The 16,389-nt window shown below is 38.3% G+C and overlaps 2 protein-coding genes across 2 annotated transcripts; one reads left to right on the top strand and one right to left on the bottom strand.

Annotated features, from left to right (window-relative positions):
- Nucleotides 1–99: 99 nt before the first annotated feature.
- On the bottom strand, nt 100–15,010 carry rfc2 (replication factor C (activator 1) 2). The gene is made up of 12 exons (XM_052104333.1): nt 14,920–15,010; nt 8,770–8,922; nt 8,300–8,369; nt 8,182–8,223; nt 7,935–8,041; nt 3,127–3,228; nt 2,930–3,030; nt 925–1,082; nt 781–846; nt 617–697; nt 419–532; nt 100–240 (listed from the first exon to the last, which is right to left on the bottom strand). The coding sequence occupies exons 2-12, from the start codon at nt 8,871–8,873 to the stop codon at nt 130–132; spliced, it is 1,056 nt and encodes a 351-aa protein (XP_051960293.1). The 5' UTR covers nt 8,874–8,922; nt 14,920–15,010; the 3' UTR covers nt 100–129.
- Nucleotides 14,933–15,507, top strand: LOC127627789 (syncollin-like). Its single transcript, XM_052104336.1, has one exon. The coding sequence runs from the start codon at nt 14,946–14,948 to the stop codon at nt 15,309–15,311; it is 366 nt and encodes a 121-aa protein (XP_051960296.1). The 5' UTR covers nt 14,933–14,945; the 3' UTR covers nt 15,312–15,507.
- The last annotated feature ends 882 nt before the right edge of the window (nt 15,508–16,389 follow it).

Here is a 16,389-nt window from a genome sequence, read left to right on the forward strand (position 1 = left end):
GATTCTCATTTTTACAATTATGATTTTTTTATAGCATAAAAAGTCAAAAGTTAATATAAGTACTGGTAGTTTAAGAACAATAAGGAAACAGAAGACGTGTGTAATTATTTGGTAAATCTGCTCTTGACCTTAGCTGACATCAGGTGCTGCAGTCTTGCTGCACAATCGGCCCAGTAGACCAGCCATCTGTAATAGAGAGTTCACCCCTTCGGCCACTTTCATATGGGTGTAGCCAATCTCCTAAGGAATCACAAGTATGATTACAATTACAGTGGATGCTGTTTTTGTTGTTTTTTTAAGATGCAAGAAACGTAATCCAAACCATACTTGTCATGAAAATATTGAGAATATAGAATCAATAGGTGTGCCCAAACTTTTGAGTTGTTGTGTATTTAACAGAAACACTACAACTGCATACCTTAATATATTCTAGCTTCAAATATTCTGGCATCTGCAATGTTTTACAAACTCTAAAGATGTTTCCGATTATATCCTCTGGGGAGTATCCTAGGGACCAAAGCTGTTCAATAATCTGTAAATAGAAGCAATATATTTCAATTTAACCAGTGACTGTTAGTTCTTAGTCTGATTATTACAAGTAAATATTTTGTAGTACCTTGTAGGCTTCCTCAATGTTGGCGTTTACACAGTGTTCTAACATGCCTTTAACCAGCAGAGGATGTGGCTCATCACACACCTGCATAAGGAGCACTGTTTGTATTTCACCAGATAATTTTTTATCTAAATGGTTAGAAAATAAAACAACATATCCAAATATACCTTGAACACATTTTCGCTGTTGATGTAACCAAATCCAGAATTTGTTGACTGCAGGTTGTTCAGAGCCTGGTTAGACAGATTAAATATATTTATATTTGAGCAGATCCTGGCAAGAAACTATAACCATTGGTCAACCAGACTGACCTGTCTCATGTCCCCCTGAGCGGTGAAGATGATAGCCTCCAGGCCGTCATTGGTGACATGCAGGTTCTCCTTCTCCACCACTTCCGTCAGACGCATCATGATCTGATCGTCTCGGAGTTTGCTATAGCGCAGGACGGCGCAGCGGGACTGAATGGGCTCTGCAACCAAAGATCACCGTTTACTCAAAGGATAATCTGAACTCTGCATTACTCATATTTGAGCTGTGCTGGAATGTACTTAACTGCAATGGGTTTAGAGTGGATTTGGAGCATATCATCAAAGATTTAAAGGGGTCATGTCACGCAATGTGTTTAACTTTAATTTTCTTTGAGGTTCACTTATAATGTTAGTAAAGAATATTGGCCCTCTGTCTGAAACACTCAGTTTTCAGTACGGTCTCAAAGTCTTCAATATTTAAAGTGCAAATTCTATTTCTGATTAATTTCGGCCAGAATGCAGGATGTCCTAGCTAATACAGGATAGATGAGACGGTAGCAAATATCGTATACAACACCATTGTCTTTTGTTGCACTCTGCTTTATGCTTCTTACATAATAAAATAATTTAATAGCACATCAATATTTCGTGAGCAATTAATAATTTCTTTGGAAAGTAACCGTGTTTATTTCATGATAAAAACGACTATACAATTTCTTACATATCAAACCAACACACAGAAACAGTAGTCCAATTTGTTATTCAGTGGTACATCTTTCAATATAGGTTTCTTTACAAAGTCATAATAGTTCTTAAAAAATCCATGGAGAAATGTCCACTCATTCCTAACATTGGGATCCTTCGAAATGCTATGCCGAGATGCAGTTTTCCCATAACCAGGAACACATCATCATCTGGAGACCTTTACTTGGCATCATAATATTTTCAATGGTTACAAGAAAACTACAGTAGCAATAGTACCACAGCTGTCAAAGCTGAATACAAAGCTCTATCAGTTCACCACAAAAATTGCGTATGTCCTGGTGGAAGTGCTCTTTAAAACAACACTGCATTGTGACTTCACAATGTAGCCAATTTCAAAACTAGATTTTTTTTCTTTAGAGAAGCAACAATAAAATGCTCTTTTCAAACTGGAGAGGAATTTTTGAGTTCTGAAACTTGCAGTATGTTTTTTAATAGTACAATGACCTCTTATTAAGCGTGGGATCAATGCCTTTCTCATGCATCTATAATCTGAAGATTTCCCCAATGATTATCAATATATATCAGGATATTTTTCAGATATAATTAGGGCTGCTTGTTGCACAACAGTCTTTGTTTTTTCTCATCACAATGTTGGTAAAGTGTGGTAAAGTGGTAAATTAAAGGGGTTGCACATTGGACGCATATTGCGAAAAACATGGGGTGGTCTAAAATTCGAAACAATTATTTCTATGAAGGTAGGTATATACACACATCGCAGTCTCCAAAGGCTGTTAAAAATTATATTAATAATCATGCTCAACTTGCATAGCTTTCCAATAACTTTGACCCAAATCATTATCAAAGGACATAGATTATTTACTCTAGTCATTACTAGATGATATATTGTGTATAAGTATCTTTCATAGAGCCTACACAATGTATTTTCAGTTACAAGTATGACCAGTTCTGTGCTACATATAGGGAAATTACATAATAAACATCGCCATTTCCAATTGTTCAGTTTGCACAATTAGGCCAGTTTCATACACTAATACGCAAACTCCTCAATGTCACTTTGTTCATTTTTGAAGAACTACAAAATCCTTTGTAACTTTGTACTGCCATCAGCTCGTAATATGTGTCAGATCTATATCTTGTCCATGCCGTGACCAGCTTCAAAAAGCACACAAATTAGGCATCTAATATTAATGCTGGCTGATGTTAATATATCGATGCCTCGAATATAACATGCCAATCAATTGATATTTTTATATTTTATGACAAAAGAAAAATTTGACATGGCCTCTTTAAATTACATTATCTATTAAATAGCATTTTCTGTTCCCTGTGCTGGGCAGCTCACCTATTATCTTGTCTGACGCATTACATGCCAGGGCAAATCGTGTGGTTTTTGAATATATCTCCATGGTTCTTCTCAAAGCCTGCTGGGCTCCATCAGTCATGCTGTTTTAGAAATATAATAATAGACTTAACTAAACAGGTATTTTTCTACACAAATACATTTATTGTTTCCATTGTAAATACCCAGTCTCCCCTTACCTGTCAGCCTCATCAAGAATGATGATCTTGTGGCGACCTTTAGGGAGTGTGACTTTTTGCTGGGCAAACATTTTAATCTTGTTTCTCACAACATCTATTCCACTGAAATTAAAAGACATTAGAAGACATCCATGATGGTTCCAGGGGTGCAGTAAACAAAATATTTAGCTGGAAGTACCAAAACAGAGATATTAACCCTTAAATGCATAGGTATTTAACAAAAACATTTTTTTTTTTTACATACTAACGTAAAAGTACTACGAATGGATCTAAAAATAGCGCTAATATACACTCACCTAAAGGATTATTAGGAACACCATACTAATACTATGTTTGACCCCCTTTCGCCTTCAGAACTGCCTTAATTCTACGTGGCATTGATTCAACAAGGTGCTGAAAGCATTCTTTAGAAATGTTGGCACATATTGATAGGATAGCATCTTGCAGTTGATGGAGATTTGTGGGATGCACATCCAGGGCACGAAGCTCCCGTTCCACCACATCCCAAAGATGCTCTATTGGGTTGAGATCTGGTGACTGTGGGGGCCATTTTAGTACAGTGAATTTGAAATGATTCGAGCTTTGTGACATGGTGCATTATCCTGCTGGAAGTAGCCTTCAGAGGATGGGTACATGGTGGCCATAAAGGGATGGACATGGTCAGAAACAATGCTCAGGTAGGCCGTGGCATTTAAACGATGCCCAATTGGCACTAAGGGGCCTAAAGTGTGCCAAGAAAACATCCCCCACACCATTACACCACCACCACCAGCCTGCACAGTGGTAACAAGGCATGATGGATCCATGTTCTCATTCTGTTTACGCCAAATTCTGACTCTACCATCCGAATGTCTCAACAGAAATCGAGACTCATCAGACCAGGCAACATTTTTCCAGTCTTCAACGGTCCAATTTTGGTGAGCTCTTGCAAATTGTAGCCTCTTTTTCCTATTTGTAGTGGAGATGAGTGGTACCCTGTGGGGTCTTCTGCTGTTGTAGCCCATCCGCCTCAAGGTTGTGCGTGTTGTGGCTTCACAAATGCTTTGCTGCATACCTCGGTTGTAACGAGTGGTTATTTCAGGCAAAGTTGCTCTTCTATCAGCTTGAATCAGTCGGCCCATTCTCCTCTGACCTCTAGCATCAACAAGGCATTTTCAGCCCACAGGACTGCCACATACTGGATATTTTTCCTTTTCACACCATTCTTTGTAAACCCTAGAAATGGTTGTGCGTGAAAATCCCAGTAACTGAGCAGATTGTGAAATACTCAGACCGGCCCGTCTGGCACCAACAACCATGCCACGCTCAAAATTGCTTAAATCACCTTTCTTTCCCATTCTGACATTCAGTTTGGAATTCAGGAGATTGTCTTGACCAGGACCACACCCCTAAATGCATTGAAGCAACTGCCATGTGATTGGTTGATTAGATAATTACATTAATGAGAAATTTAACAGGTGTTCCTAATAATCCTTTAGGTGAGTGTGTGTATATATATATATATATATATATATATATATATATATATATATATATATATATATATATATATATATAGATTTATTTATTCTGATGTTTTATTTTTCATCGATCAAAAAGACTGCAACAAATCACAGAACAGGATACATCTACACTGAAACAACTGGCTGTCAAACACATTGAGCTACACATAACACAATCTACACAACAGCTACACGATCTACACAAAAGGCATCTCAGGCATTTTTGAGTTTAAATAGACCCAAATTTTAGTAGTGGATCTAAATGACAATAGCCAAATCATACCATTCATGTGTTATACTTGCTATAGATTACTTCCACATTGCTGCTTCATCAAATAGCAATGTAAAATGTAAATAAATTCAAATCGATGACACAGAGTCACCTTGAATAATATAAAAAAAAATAATAATAATTTAAGTTTAAAAAAAAAAAAAAAAAAAAGCTTTTTTGCTTACACTATTCAGAAGAGAAAGGTTCAGGAATACTAAAGATGTGTGGGGATAACTCAAAAAATGGATAAGCTACAGGAGGTGGAATGAGGTCCCAAGTCACTAAAGACCTGAAGTATGCATTAACTTTAATGCATACTAGTGCATTATTATCGACCGATATTAGCCTTTCAAAGGTACATCGGTATCGGCGTACATGTTTTCCGATATGCTCAGATATAAAAACGTTTTTTTCAGAACATAATGGAGAAAAAATACTTGGAGCGATTTAGAATTGGAGTCATAACATAGTTTGTTTTTTACTCTCAGTGAAAATGAGCTTAAAGCTAACTAGCTAACCACATAAATACTTTCATACCTTGTCAGCTGAGTGGAAGCTAATGTGTAAACATGTATTTACCAAATGTTTTTGTTCGGGATTCACAGTTTGGTACCCCCTTTAACCAAACAATTCCAGTAGTTGCATTTATAAAATGTAATATTTAAAAGTATGGTTTCCACCATTCAAAGTTTCCTCTGATCCTGTAAAGCAGAATATGGTGGAACACCACTGCTGCCGTTTATTTCTTGACTCGGCAGGTGTAAATGTAGGGCTGGGCGATACAGCTAAAAATGTATCACGGAATAATGTTTCATATCATTCGGTATTGATACATTTTAATAACCTTTTTTAAACAAAGAGTAGAAAAAAGGTTTGAATTTATCAACTGTATTTGTAATTTACCCACTCTATTAAGGCAAACTTTAAAATTATTTTAGATTTAACAGTCAAAAACAAAAAATTGTAATAATATCTTCTTATATATTATATGACGCTTAAATAAGTGTTACAGAAACTATTGAACTTAGTAAATAAAATGTTACAAAAATCATTGGAGGATTTCTCACAAGGCATTGTTGACGAGGATCTCTCCATCGTGGGCTGCTTGTTGGTTGTTTGCTGAGGTAGATGTAGGTTGTGGCATACAACATGCTGCATATTCTTTTTTTATACACTTTATATTCCAAAGGGTGGAAGCGGTTAATGCAGAGTTTACACTACATGATTTTAAGCCCGTTTTTTGCTCGCCGACAGTTTTGTGGAGATCGCTGTCAAAAGCGAAATCGTAGGCAAATCGGAGCTCGCTCCTGTGAGCGACGATCGCAATGTATGAACTATCAAAGATGCGCTGACGCATCGCAGATGTCAGTGCGATATCTAGATGGTTAAATATCTGGAACTGTCTATGATTCCAAATCACACAATGTGAAATATGCAGAAAAACTGCAGCGCTGACCTACAGCCAATGAGAGAGAGCAAGAAACGGGGCACGGGAAGTTTCCGTGGGAGGAGTCCTGATGTACCAGTAACAGAACATCAAGTAGCATGGCTGCGGTATCAAGAAAGTCTCATTGGACTGAAGAAATGGAGGAAAAATTGGCAGGAGCACCGGTGCATACTTGAAGTTTCCTCTGAACTGTACCACAATCTCAGTGGTGAAAGAGAAGAGTTGGAGAGAAATTGCCAATTCTCTTGGAAAGGTAAGCAAATAGGTAGATTTTTCAGGAGGTAGGAACTTTTTCAAATTGTAATGAAAAAAATATATGATTAAAAACATACACAGCATATTCTGAAATGCATAACATATGATCATGCATTTGTTTTCGTATCACTTTTCGCATGTACTCTGCCTGGACTCTAAATTACGTTTCACAACAGAGATGTCGGGGATTTGTCAATATTGAAAGGTTTCGTAATGTGTTCACCCCTGTCGCCGATTCGTCGGGTAATTTGAAAACGCTATGACTTCCATGACAAACGGTACCACGATCCGACATCTTTGAAAGTCGTGTAGGAGGCAAAAGGTGATGAAATATGTTGCTTGTATTTCCGTACGTGACCGTGAAGTTTTTTTTTTGCAAAGCTTACACTCAACGGTGTTCTGATGTTGGTAAGATGTAAAGAAACCAAAAAACTGCCACACTGGCAAGTTGACATGTCCTTTTTTATTCATAGTCTCCTCATCACCTGCAGGCATGGTACTCATTTTCGCAATTCGCATGTGTTCGTGTGTTCTGAGGTCACATGGCAATGGCACAACCGAACCCCAAAGCAACGCAACTTGTTATTGGCTTGTGACTCGTAGCATGCTCCTTTATCAAGGGATGATATAATCCAAGGATGGTGCATGCTTGAGGGTTGTTTATGCAACCAAACTTCATGTCTATTTACATTTTAATGCATTTACGTGAAACTATTGGGCATTATATCTAACATTTTTCATATCATTATCGATAAAGGTGTACCGTCGATAAATACAGATACCGTTTTATCGCCCAGCCCTATGTAAATGCTTCTTGTTTTAACAATACTACTGCTGTCTATTAAAATATGTATTTTATTTTTATTTATTCTTTATTGAAATTATCAGAAATTTACTGACACTAAACAGTACTGATGTTTATTGAGCTATTTATTTTATTTTAAATTATTCTTCATTTTCTCAGTGTTCAGTTTTAGAATTTGTTGACAATGTTTAATAATAATGTCAAATATACTTTGATAAAAATATTTGTTTAAGAAAGCAGCCTTCCGAGTACCTTTGCATAGTCATTATCAGTGCACAATCCATATAGAAAAGGTCAGTTTTCATTCCAGCTCAAAAATTAACTATATCGTTAACCTGTGAATTTTCCGTGAAAATCGGTATCTGTCACAAAAATCCCATATCGGTTTGGCTCTAATGCATACCTCAGGTCTTTAGTGGCCTGGGACCACAATGCTTCTAATTCTAACTTAATCAAAAGCATTATATTCACCCAACACAATTTTTTTATGATGAGAAGCATTAGAAAGCATTGCAGTGTGGTACTTACCGGTCATTGGAGGCATTCAGCTCAAGCACAGCATCTTTCATGGCTGGACCCAGAAGAGCTCTTGCCAAACATAAAATGCTGGTAGTTTTTCCAGTGCCAGGAGGACCCTAATACCAAATATGAACATAGCTGTATTGCATACTGGCAGTTTAAATCTGAATTCATATGTCATGTGGCAGTGAAAGCTTGTTTTTACTGCCACGTGACATGTAAATTCACGTAGCAGTGAAAGATTGTTTTAACTTACTGCAATGATGATGTTGGGCACGTTTCCTTCTCTCGCAAACACCTGCAACAAGTAAAAAGGAAATGTGTCAGTATTTCCACAAGTCATTTCGAGAAACATCAACTTTTGCCATACTGACCTCCAGTCTGCTGACAGTCTCCTCATTTCCAACAATTTCATTCAACTTCAGAGGTCTGTATTTTTCAACCCTGAAAGTAATAGCACAATGATGTCATAGATAGTTTGGCATATTAAAGATGCAACTGTTATGTGATTTTGACAAAATTTAATGTAAGAAGTTTGGCATGAATACAATTTTTTTTTAAAAAGATGCAACTTCTCAGGAAAGGAAGTCAGTTAAGTTGCTGCGAAACACTCTATATAGGTTGGAAATAGCTACACATAATTTGTCACCAATGGACATATGAAATATGCTATTTTTAAACGCTGGGAGATTTCAAAACTGAAACCTAGTGAGCTGCATGTCATGGCCATCATAGTACTGCTAAAAATACTGGTTGGTAGCCCACTAGTTTTTGAGACAAACAGCCTATGGCTCGCTAGCTTTAGAGACACTAAATTCACCCACGATAATGCTACAAACAGTACCATGGTAGTTCATATGCAGTCGTTGATTGTTTGAGTGCAGTGTCATCCTTTTTAGGCTGTCCATCGACTTGTTCACTGTCCGTCTCTTTCATTTCAACTTCCATGTTGTCTGCAGTAACGCGTATTCCCGCCACGAGAGGAGCGAATCAGAACCTGAAATGACATAACTTCCGTCAAAATTAGCGTGTTACGACAGTTAGTCAAGGTTTGGGGATACCATATAAATTAATGGGAAGAGCCGTAAACTGACACCTACATGTCGCAATATTGTCCGCGTTTTCTCGGTGAAATGCATTGTAGTAAACTGCACATATAGTTAATTCCAAAGGGATTGTTTATTGTAAAACATGTTTCGGATTAGAGTACAGGTGGTCAATTAATTAAGTGAGAAGGTGTTTTCTCTCAAAACAATTTATTCAGCATACTAAAGCATCTCCTCCATTGACATCTATTTAAATAGAATGGCCTTTTGTCTCCTTGCCCGAGTACCGCACATCGAATGTTGAGTTATCCAGTTTTTTTGCTTACTTTGTAGGCTGACATTGATAGAGGGTCTCTGATTTTGCTTGTAGTTTATGTTTTGTGACGTTTTCAATCAGAATTTGATATAATATTCATACTCATTATATTTTTATAGAACTTTTTTAATGGTTTGACATGTTTGCAGAAAAGCAGTAGAGGTAACATGGAGGCTGCTGCTGTTAAGCAATACTTTTTTTCTCTGTCACATATTTAATTATTGGTCATTCTTTATTTGGGGTGGCAAACAAGAGGCAAAATTGTTAAAAAAAAAAAAAAAAATATTGTTTATTTAAAAATACACTTTTAATTGCTACGAATTTAAAAGTAGCTTAGTATGTTTTATCTAGTAAAATGGAAATTGTATGACTTTTTGGTTTTTAAATAATTTTAATCAAATACTGGTGACACAACCGCTTATGTCTGGGTTGTAGAGGAGGTCAGTAAATGAGTAGGTAAATTAATCTTTAGGAATTTATTAAGAAAATTAAATAACTTTAAGACTTCAATTTATTTGTGGTTTAAATTTATTTATTTATGTATTTTGAATTTTTCAGCTTAGACCCATTTCCATCAAGGAAGAAATGTTAGATAGAATGTAAAATACACCACAGATTTAATGTAACACCACATGAAAAGTTTAAAGAACAAAATCATAAAATTCATACAAATATTACAAAAACAATATACTATATAAAAAAAAGGTAGCATATACAAATAAAAATTGCAGATTCGCAATGAACAGTTTACTGAGCAATATCATGAAATTCATTCAGAGTAAGAATACAAAAACAATCTACTTTGATAAAACAGCAACATTATTATGCAATATTGCAATGAAAACTTTCTTGAACTGTCATTAAATTAACACTCTAAAGGTGTTTTTAAAGATTTCCTGTTTCAGTGGCATGCCCAAAATTAAAAGCTTATAATGCTGGGGATTGTTTTAAAGAAAACTTAAAAAATGTTTAATGGTATAGGATGTGATAAATTATGAGAGTCTCTGCCTAAACAACTGCTGAAAAAAAAAAAAAAAAAAAACAAACCAAAAAAAAAACGTTTTGTCTTATTTTTCTAATTTGACATTATATATCTCAGGGTCAGTGTCACAATCAGAGTTTCACCGAACTTGCAGGTTGTGTATTCAGCACACAATGGTAGAGGTTAAGGGAAAAAAAGGAAATTGTGGCTACAGAAATAAATCCATTGAGACACACAAAGGACATTTCCATGATCGAGATGAAGGACAGTGTGCTCTTAGTGGAGAGACCACTTGGGACACCATGGCAGTTACAGCCGGTGAGTTTCAATGCTCATTCTTGCTTGATAGCTGATGTTTATAAATGATATAAACTCAATATTCTAGATAACTTGTTAACATGATACCTCAGCTTGAGCTTCCTTGCTTGTGAAATGGCGGGGTGTGTGATGTTGGAACCAGGGCGGCATGGTAAGGGTAGGTTTTAGGGCAATGCTCGGGGCTATTGGCCCGATGGTGGGAACGCAGACTGATTTTGGTCTCACGGCTTCAGGTCCGAGGCTGTTGGCTCCGGCTGGCCAGTTGATAGCCCTGTTTTTCCCGGAAGTGCGTGATGAGCTGAAGTCTTCATGGAGGGCACCCCTCTCCACATGTCACAAAGCCACCCGCTCATCCGCTCTTGCTACACTCGACAGTGGAGCGGCCCACGGGTACACGGCGATTCCCCAGGTGGATAGGGCTGTTGCGCTCCACCTGTGCCCCGAGAACCCTACCACCTGGCGGGGTCGCCCTGTGCTACCCTTCAAGGCCTGTAGGACAACGTCTGCACTGACTGCCAAAGCCTACAGCGCCACCGGACACGCCGCTTCCGCCCTGCATGCCACAGCCCTCCTGCAAGTCCACCTGCACCGGGTAGCCCTGATCCCGACGTGCTGTAGGAACTGCGCTCAGCAACCAACCTCGCCCTCAGAGCCACAAAGGTCACAGCGCAGTCACTCGGGCAGGCGATGGCCACACTCGTGGTCCAGGAACGTCATCTGTGGCTGAACTTGTTCGGGATGCGTGAGACCGACAAAGTGCGCTTCCTCAACGCCACTGTCTCCCAGTTCGGCCTCTTCGGCAACAACATTGAGGACATTGCGCAGAAGTTCTCCGCAGTGAAGAAACAGACGGAGGCCATCTCGCACATCCTGCCCCGCCGCAAACCTGCCGCCATGGGCCATGCCCCGTCTGCTCGCCGAGGGTGTCCTACTGCGGCAAAGAAAACGCCCTGCTCCACCTCAACCCGGCCCAGCTCTCAGCCCGTGCGTCGAGCACTCCACAGGAAGCAGACGCCCCCCGTCTCACGGACACCCTCGAGGACCCGGAAGGCTCCCAGGTGCTCCTGAGACGGTCGACTCAGGGACCAAGACGTTCACTCTGGAGCGGGTAAGCAGACCACTCCGTCACCCGGTGGAGGGCCGGGAGGAGAATCTTTTGTTGAATTTATTTAATTTGCCCACATTCTCATTTTCCCACATGCGACTTGAGTGGCCTATGTGATGTATTTTGCCACTTTACCTCCCCCTTCCTGGGCAGGTGTGGTCTCCGCAGGGTCTTTTCCCCCTGAAAGAATAGGAAACTGGGTTGGACCCCCTTCCCACGATGCGTGTTAGGGCCCCAGACGTTTTTTGGCTCTATGCGAGAAACATAGAGAGGAAAGAGGCCCGGCGAGGCAAGCGTCGCCTTGTTCCCCTGTTATGTAACCAGAAGGATTCCGACGACTTTTATGGGGCATTGGGGAAGGGTACGTGCAGTCTGACACAGCTGGTCGCCTTTGCACATTAAATACCTGCCTGCTCCTGTGTCAGCAGTACACGTACACGGCTCACCGCATGGCGTGGTTTAAATTGGACCCCTAGTGTCGCTTCTTCTACACAACGTTGAAGTGAGCGACAGACAGGGAACGTTTAGGTTACGTATGTAACCTCCGTTCCCTGATGGAGGGAACGAGACGTTGTGTCCTCCCGGCCACGTCACTGAGCCGAACCACTGTGGTGGCCAGACCATTTCCGGCTCCTCAGAAAAATCCTGAATGAACTCGACGTATTTCCCCACTTTTATACCCGTATGTCAGGGGGCGGGGTATGCAAATACTGTCTGCCTACTTCTCATTGGCCTTTTTTCATAGATCAGAGGCATATTCAGCACTCAAGAGAGACCTCTAGTGTCGCTTCTTCGACACAACGTCTTGTTCCCTCCATCAGGGAACGGAGGTTACATACGTAACCTAGACGTTCTTTTGGGGGGGAAAATGTTTACGTTAATGTACTCTCAATTGATATTACAGTCATATCAGTAGCCAAATAAAAGTTGATTTATTGTACATGGAGATTTAATATGTGATGTTTTTAACTGAAGAAAAACTTTTTAAACATTTAACTTTTTAAACAATTAATTTCTCACAAATAACAGTAGACCTACTTTCTCAAAGTAATGGATAAGAAGTGGCATGGATAAGAATATTTCCCAATCCTAACAGTGAAAGTGTTGAAACTGTTAACCTTCAGAGCATCTGTTGACCAACCTAAAGTTTCTCACATGGACAAGTGGAATGTATTTTCTCTTTTCATTCAAATCTGGGCTTATGATCCCATTTCACTCAATAGACTGAAAACATGAAGGTGATCATCACTTTTTCAGCTGATATGAGCTTTGAAGGCCTGAATGCACAGTACCCAACCTGAATTGATGGCAAGATGATATTGATTACATCAAGATCTGTGCCTGCATTACATACAAAGCAGTCACAAAGCTGAGCATTAATTTAAAGCTAATTCCAAAAATAAGGTCCTGGCTAGAGCTAATTAGTTAAAAAAAACTGTACTGTAGGTAGAACCAGAAAATGATTAATTATGATATCTGCAGTGAACTCAATAAGCAGTTTTTTGCTTAATTATTCCTGTAATAATAGCTACATGGGTGTCAGAGGGCCAAACACCCAACAGCAGTTTTTTCTTTCTTTGCCTGAGTCACAGTCTGCTGGGGGTGATTCATATCAAAAGTACATGTTAATAATTTTTTGGAGCACGCTCCACTAGTAATTTTTTAGGTGGTGCTGTCAACATTGTATTGATAGATATGGGTAATCTGATAATCTGTTTGTTGAAATGGCAATGCAGAATGTAAATGTGCAATCATGCATATTTTGGTGCCTGGTTTCAATTGTACATCCCCATGTCTAATTTAGGCATGTTTAGAAGAAGGACACATCTAATGATGCCTCTAGAGATGTAATCCTTAAAAATAAAAAAAGAAAAAAGAAGATGAATTAAATTAGATTTCACAGTATAAAACAATTTACACAGTATAATGTCAAAAAAGCATATGTAGACCTACAGTATGTGTTCGCCAAGAATGACAGAATAGAGCCTGTTCTCATATGAAACTTGTTAACTGTTCATTTATTCAGTCAAAGTAAATTAAAGCTTCACCACCTGATAGGCAAAGCTGTTTAAATTCCCAACCTTCAGTACGTCTGTTGGCAAACCTACCGTTTCTCATTTAACATGTATTAACTCTGTGTCAGGGCAAAAGCCTTTCATTTTCTTTCTCTAGCTTTTTTAATTTTATTAAATGCAAAATGTTTCTACTCGTGATACTAAATGAGTTTATTAGGGCCCCAAGTTCTTATTTTGCAAGTGAATAGGACACAACATAGTTACATATGTGTTGTATGTCAGCTATCTAGTTTTGAAAGATAACATTTATTTCTCACTTCAATGTTGGTTAGCAAGGATATGTAAGGTTAAGTACCATTTTTACCAAGTACCAAAAAAAAAAAAAGTTTAGCAATACTGAACATTCACTGGAAATACAGGTGACCTGACCAATGTGATTACTTGTCATTTTTATGGAGCCATAACCTTAAAAATCATTTTAATTTTGTCACAATATAATGTTAGAGTTCATCACAAAACATTTTATTTACAGAGGTATATTTTTTGCTAAGATAGACATCACCAGCTTGAGGTGCTTCACTTCTTTGGTTTGGACAGTTATACTGTTTCTGTAAATCTTGCTAGCTATTCAATATTCCATAAGTTCTTAGACAACAATCTTTGCCCCACCCAAGATATTGGACCGAAAAAAAAGTTTAGGGAATTACTGAAACTTTTTTTTGTTTGGTTTTGGACCACTATCTATACTTTTCTACATTTTAGGAACTGGACAGAAAGTCGATGCTTATTCATGGTTTTAATACATTTAAAATGTGTTTAAATAACTTTTAGGCTATACAAATATTAACAACCCTGGCTCATTGGAAATATGTGACTCTGCCTACATTTCTGCAAAACCTGAAATACGTTGCTCCAGACACAATTCGCTGCACTTTTCAGGTGAAATGTCCACTAGTGGCACTAAGCGATTATCAGTTTTTCTCAGGGTTGAATATTAAAACCTGTAAAAAGGCTTGCTGTGCAATATTGATAAAACTACTCAATCCATTGAGTTGTGCATGAAAGACATTCCCATACATTATAATGGGAAGCTCATGTCAGAACCTTTTAAACCATCTGCAGTGTGATTACAACCTTCAGAGCATCTGTTGGCAAACCTGAAGTTTCTCAGAAGTCATTTAGAGCAGCTTTTATATAATTAGGGCTACTGACCTTAATTCACTCAACATACTGAAAACATGAAGGTGGTCATCGCTCATCTTCTGGCTGCTCTGTGCTTTGAGGGGATGAATGCACAGTGTCCTGACCCAAGCACACTGAAAGATAATGAGGGAAACAAGCTCTGCACCCGTATGTTTGAACACAGCAGTTACTACTATGACATGAGCTGCTATGGCGGGTTCTTGGATGTTTATCCTAATGACGATGAGCCCATCATTCCAAGGGCTTGGAATGACCGTATTTCCTCACTTGTGGTCGGCAAGTCCTGCAGCCTGACAGTGTGGTCTCGATCCAAGAAGCAAGGAACGAAGAAGAAGTTTTCTGCTGGTATTGTGCACCACCTTAAAGAAGTGAAGAAAGGCCTGTTTGGAGACTGGAATTGATTCAGTCTCTGGATACTACTGCACATGCTAGACATGAAACCAGGCCAAGGACAGAAACTCAAAACACATTTACAGTTAATGAAACAATGTTACGGCTGTAAATGCTTGTAAATGTATGTTTTCAGATGTTCAAGTTCTGCACAAGAAGTGTATTAAACCACTCGTTTCTGTGCAAGTGATGCAGAAACCTTTTAAAGTGTATCAGTCTTTTTATTGCATGAAATGTTAGACAAGAGGCTACCACTGACAATGAAGCAATCTCACAGGGGTCTTGCATATCAGTTGAATAGAAACAGAATGCATTTGTTATATTCCAAGTTACAGTAAAGTTTGAAACTCATTTCAAGTTTAAAGAAACGGAAACAACATCATTTCTTGATACTATAAAAACTAAAGAAAATGTAGCCTGATTAGTTTTACTTTAATAAAATAGAAACAGTTTTGTGAAAATATTAAATGTAAATATCAAAACCTTTCCATGCAAATTATTCTGCAAACTTAAAACAAAATAATCAATTGAGTTTAGATTTATCATAGAAACCTGTATTTATTAACACCAGGTGTCCTCTGTAAGAGTATGTACAGTAAGTACCCAACTTTTAAAACTCTCACCTTCAAGAGCATCTGTTATCCAACCTGAAAATGTGCTCACACTTCAGCATGTTTTAACTCAGAGCTAATGTATATTGTTCAGAACAAATTAAGCCTCACTGAAATTAGTTAGCTAGTTAGTTCTTTCTGGTTTCTTTCTTTCTTTCCTTACTTCTTTCAGACAGTGCTATGTTTAAATATTTACCATATATATTGTGTCCTAAATGTTCTATGCATTTTCTGTAACCGATTTAGAGATGTATTTTATATTTCTCACATTTGCACTTGTAGATCAATAAATCATGTCTAAAAACAGCAGCTAATGAGGCAGTTGACATTAAACCCCTGGAGAAGAGCTTTGAACCACCTGCAGAGAACTTAACAACTGGTATTTCCCCAGGTATTAATGATAGGAACCGCAAGAGTGTCAAAAAGCTAAACACTTAACCACAGGTTCAGATGCTCTCCTTGTTTTACACTCCTCTGG

The sequence above is a fragment of the Xyrauchen texanus genome, chromosome 34 (genome assembly GCF_025860055.1).
Source record: "Xyrauchen texanus isolate HMW12.3.18 chromosome 34, RBS_HiC_50CHRs, whole genome shotgun sequence".
Classification (NCBI taxonomy): domain Eukaryota; kingdom Metazoa; phylum Chordata; class Actinopteri; order Cypriniformes; family Catostomidae; genus Xyrauchen; species Xyrauchen texanus.

What these genes read in the sequence shown, in the direction of transcription:
- rfc2 (XM_052104333.1), bottom strand. Translation starts at nt 8,873, where the DNA reads ATGGAAGTTGAAATGAAAGAGACGGACAGTGAACAAGTCGATGGACAG. An exon ending in CTGAATGCCTCCAATGACCG is followed by an intron (nt 3,229 to 7,934) that starts GTAAGTACCACA and finishes TTTTAATTTCAG; the next exon opens with TGGAATAGATGTTGTGAGAA. An exon ending in TGAAGCTAGAATATATTAAG is followed by an intron (nt 241 to 418) that starts GTATGCAGTTGT and finishes GTGATTCCTTAG; the next exon opens with GAGATTGGCTACACCCATAT.
- LOC127627789 (XM_052104336.1), top strand. Translation starts at nt 14,946, where the DNA reads ATGAAGGTGGTCATCGCTCATCTTCTGGCTGCTCTGTGCTTTGAGGGG.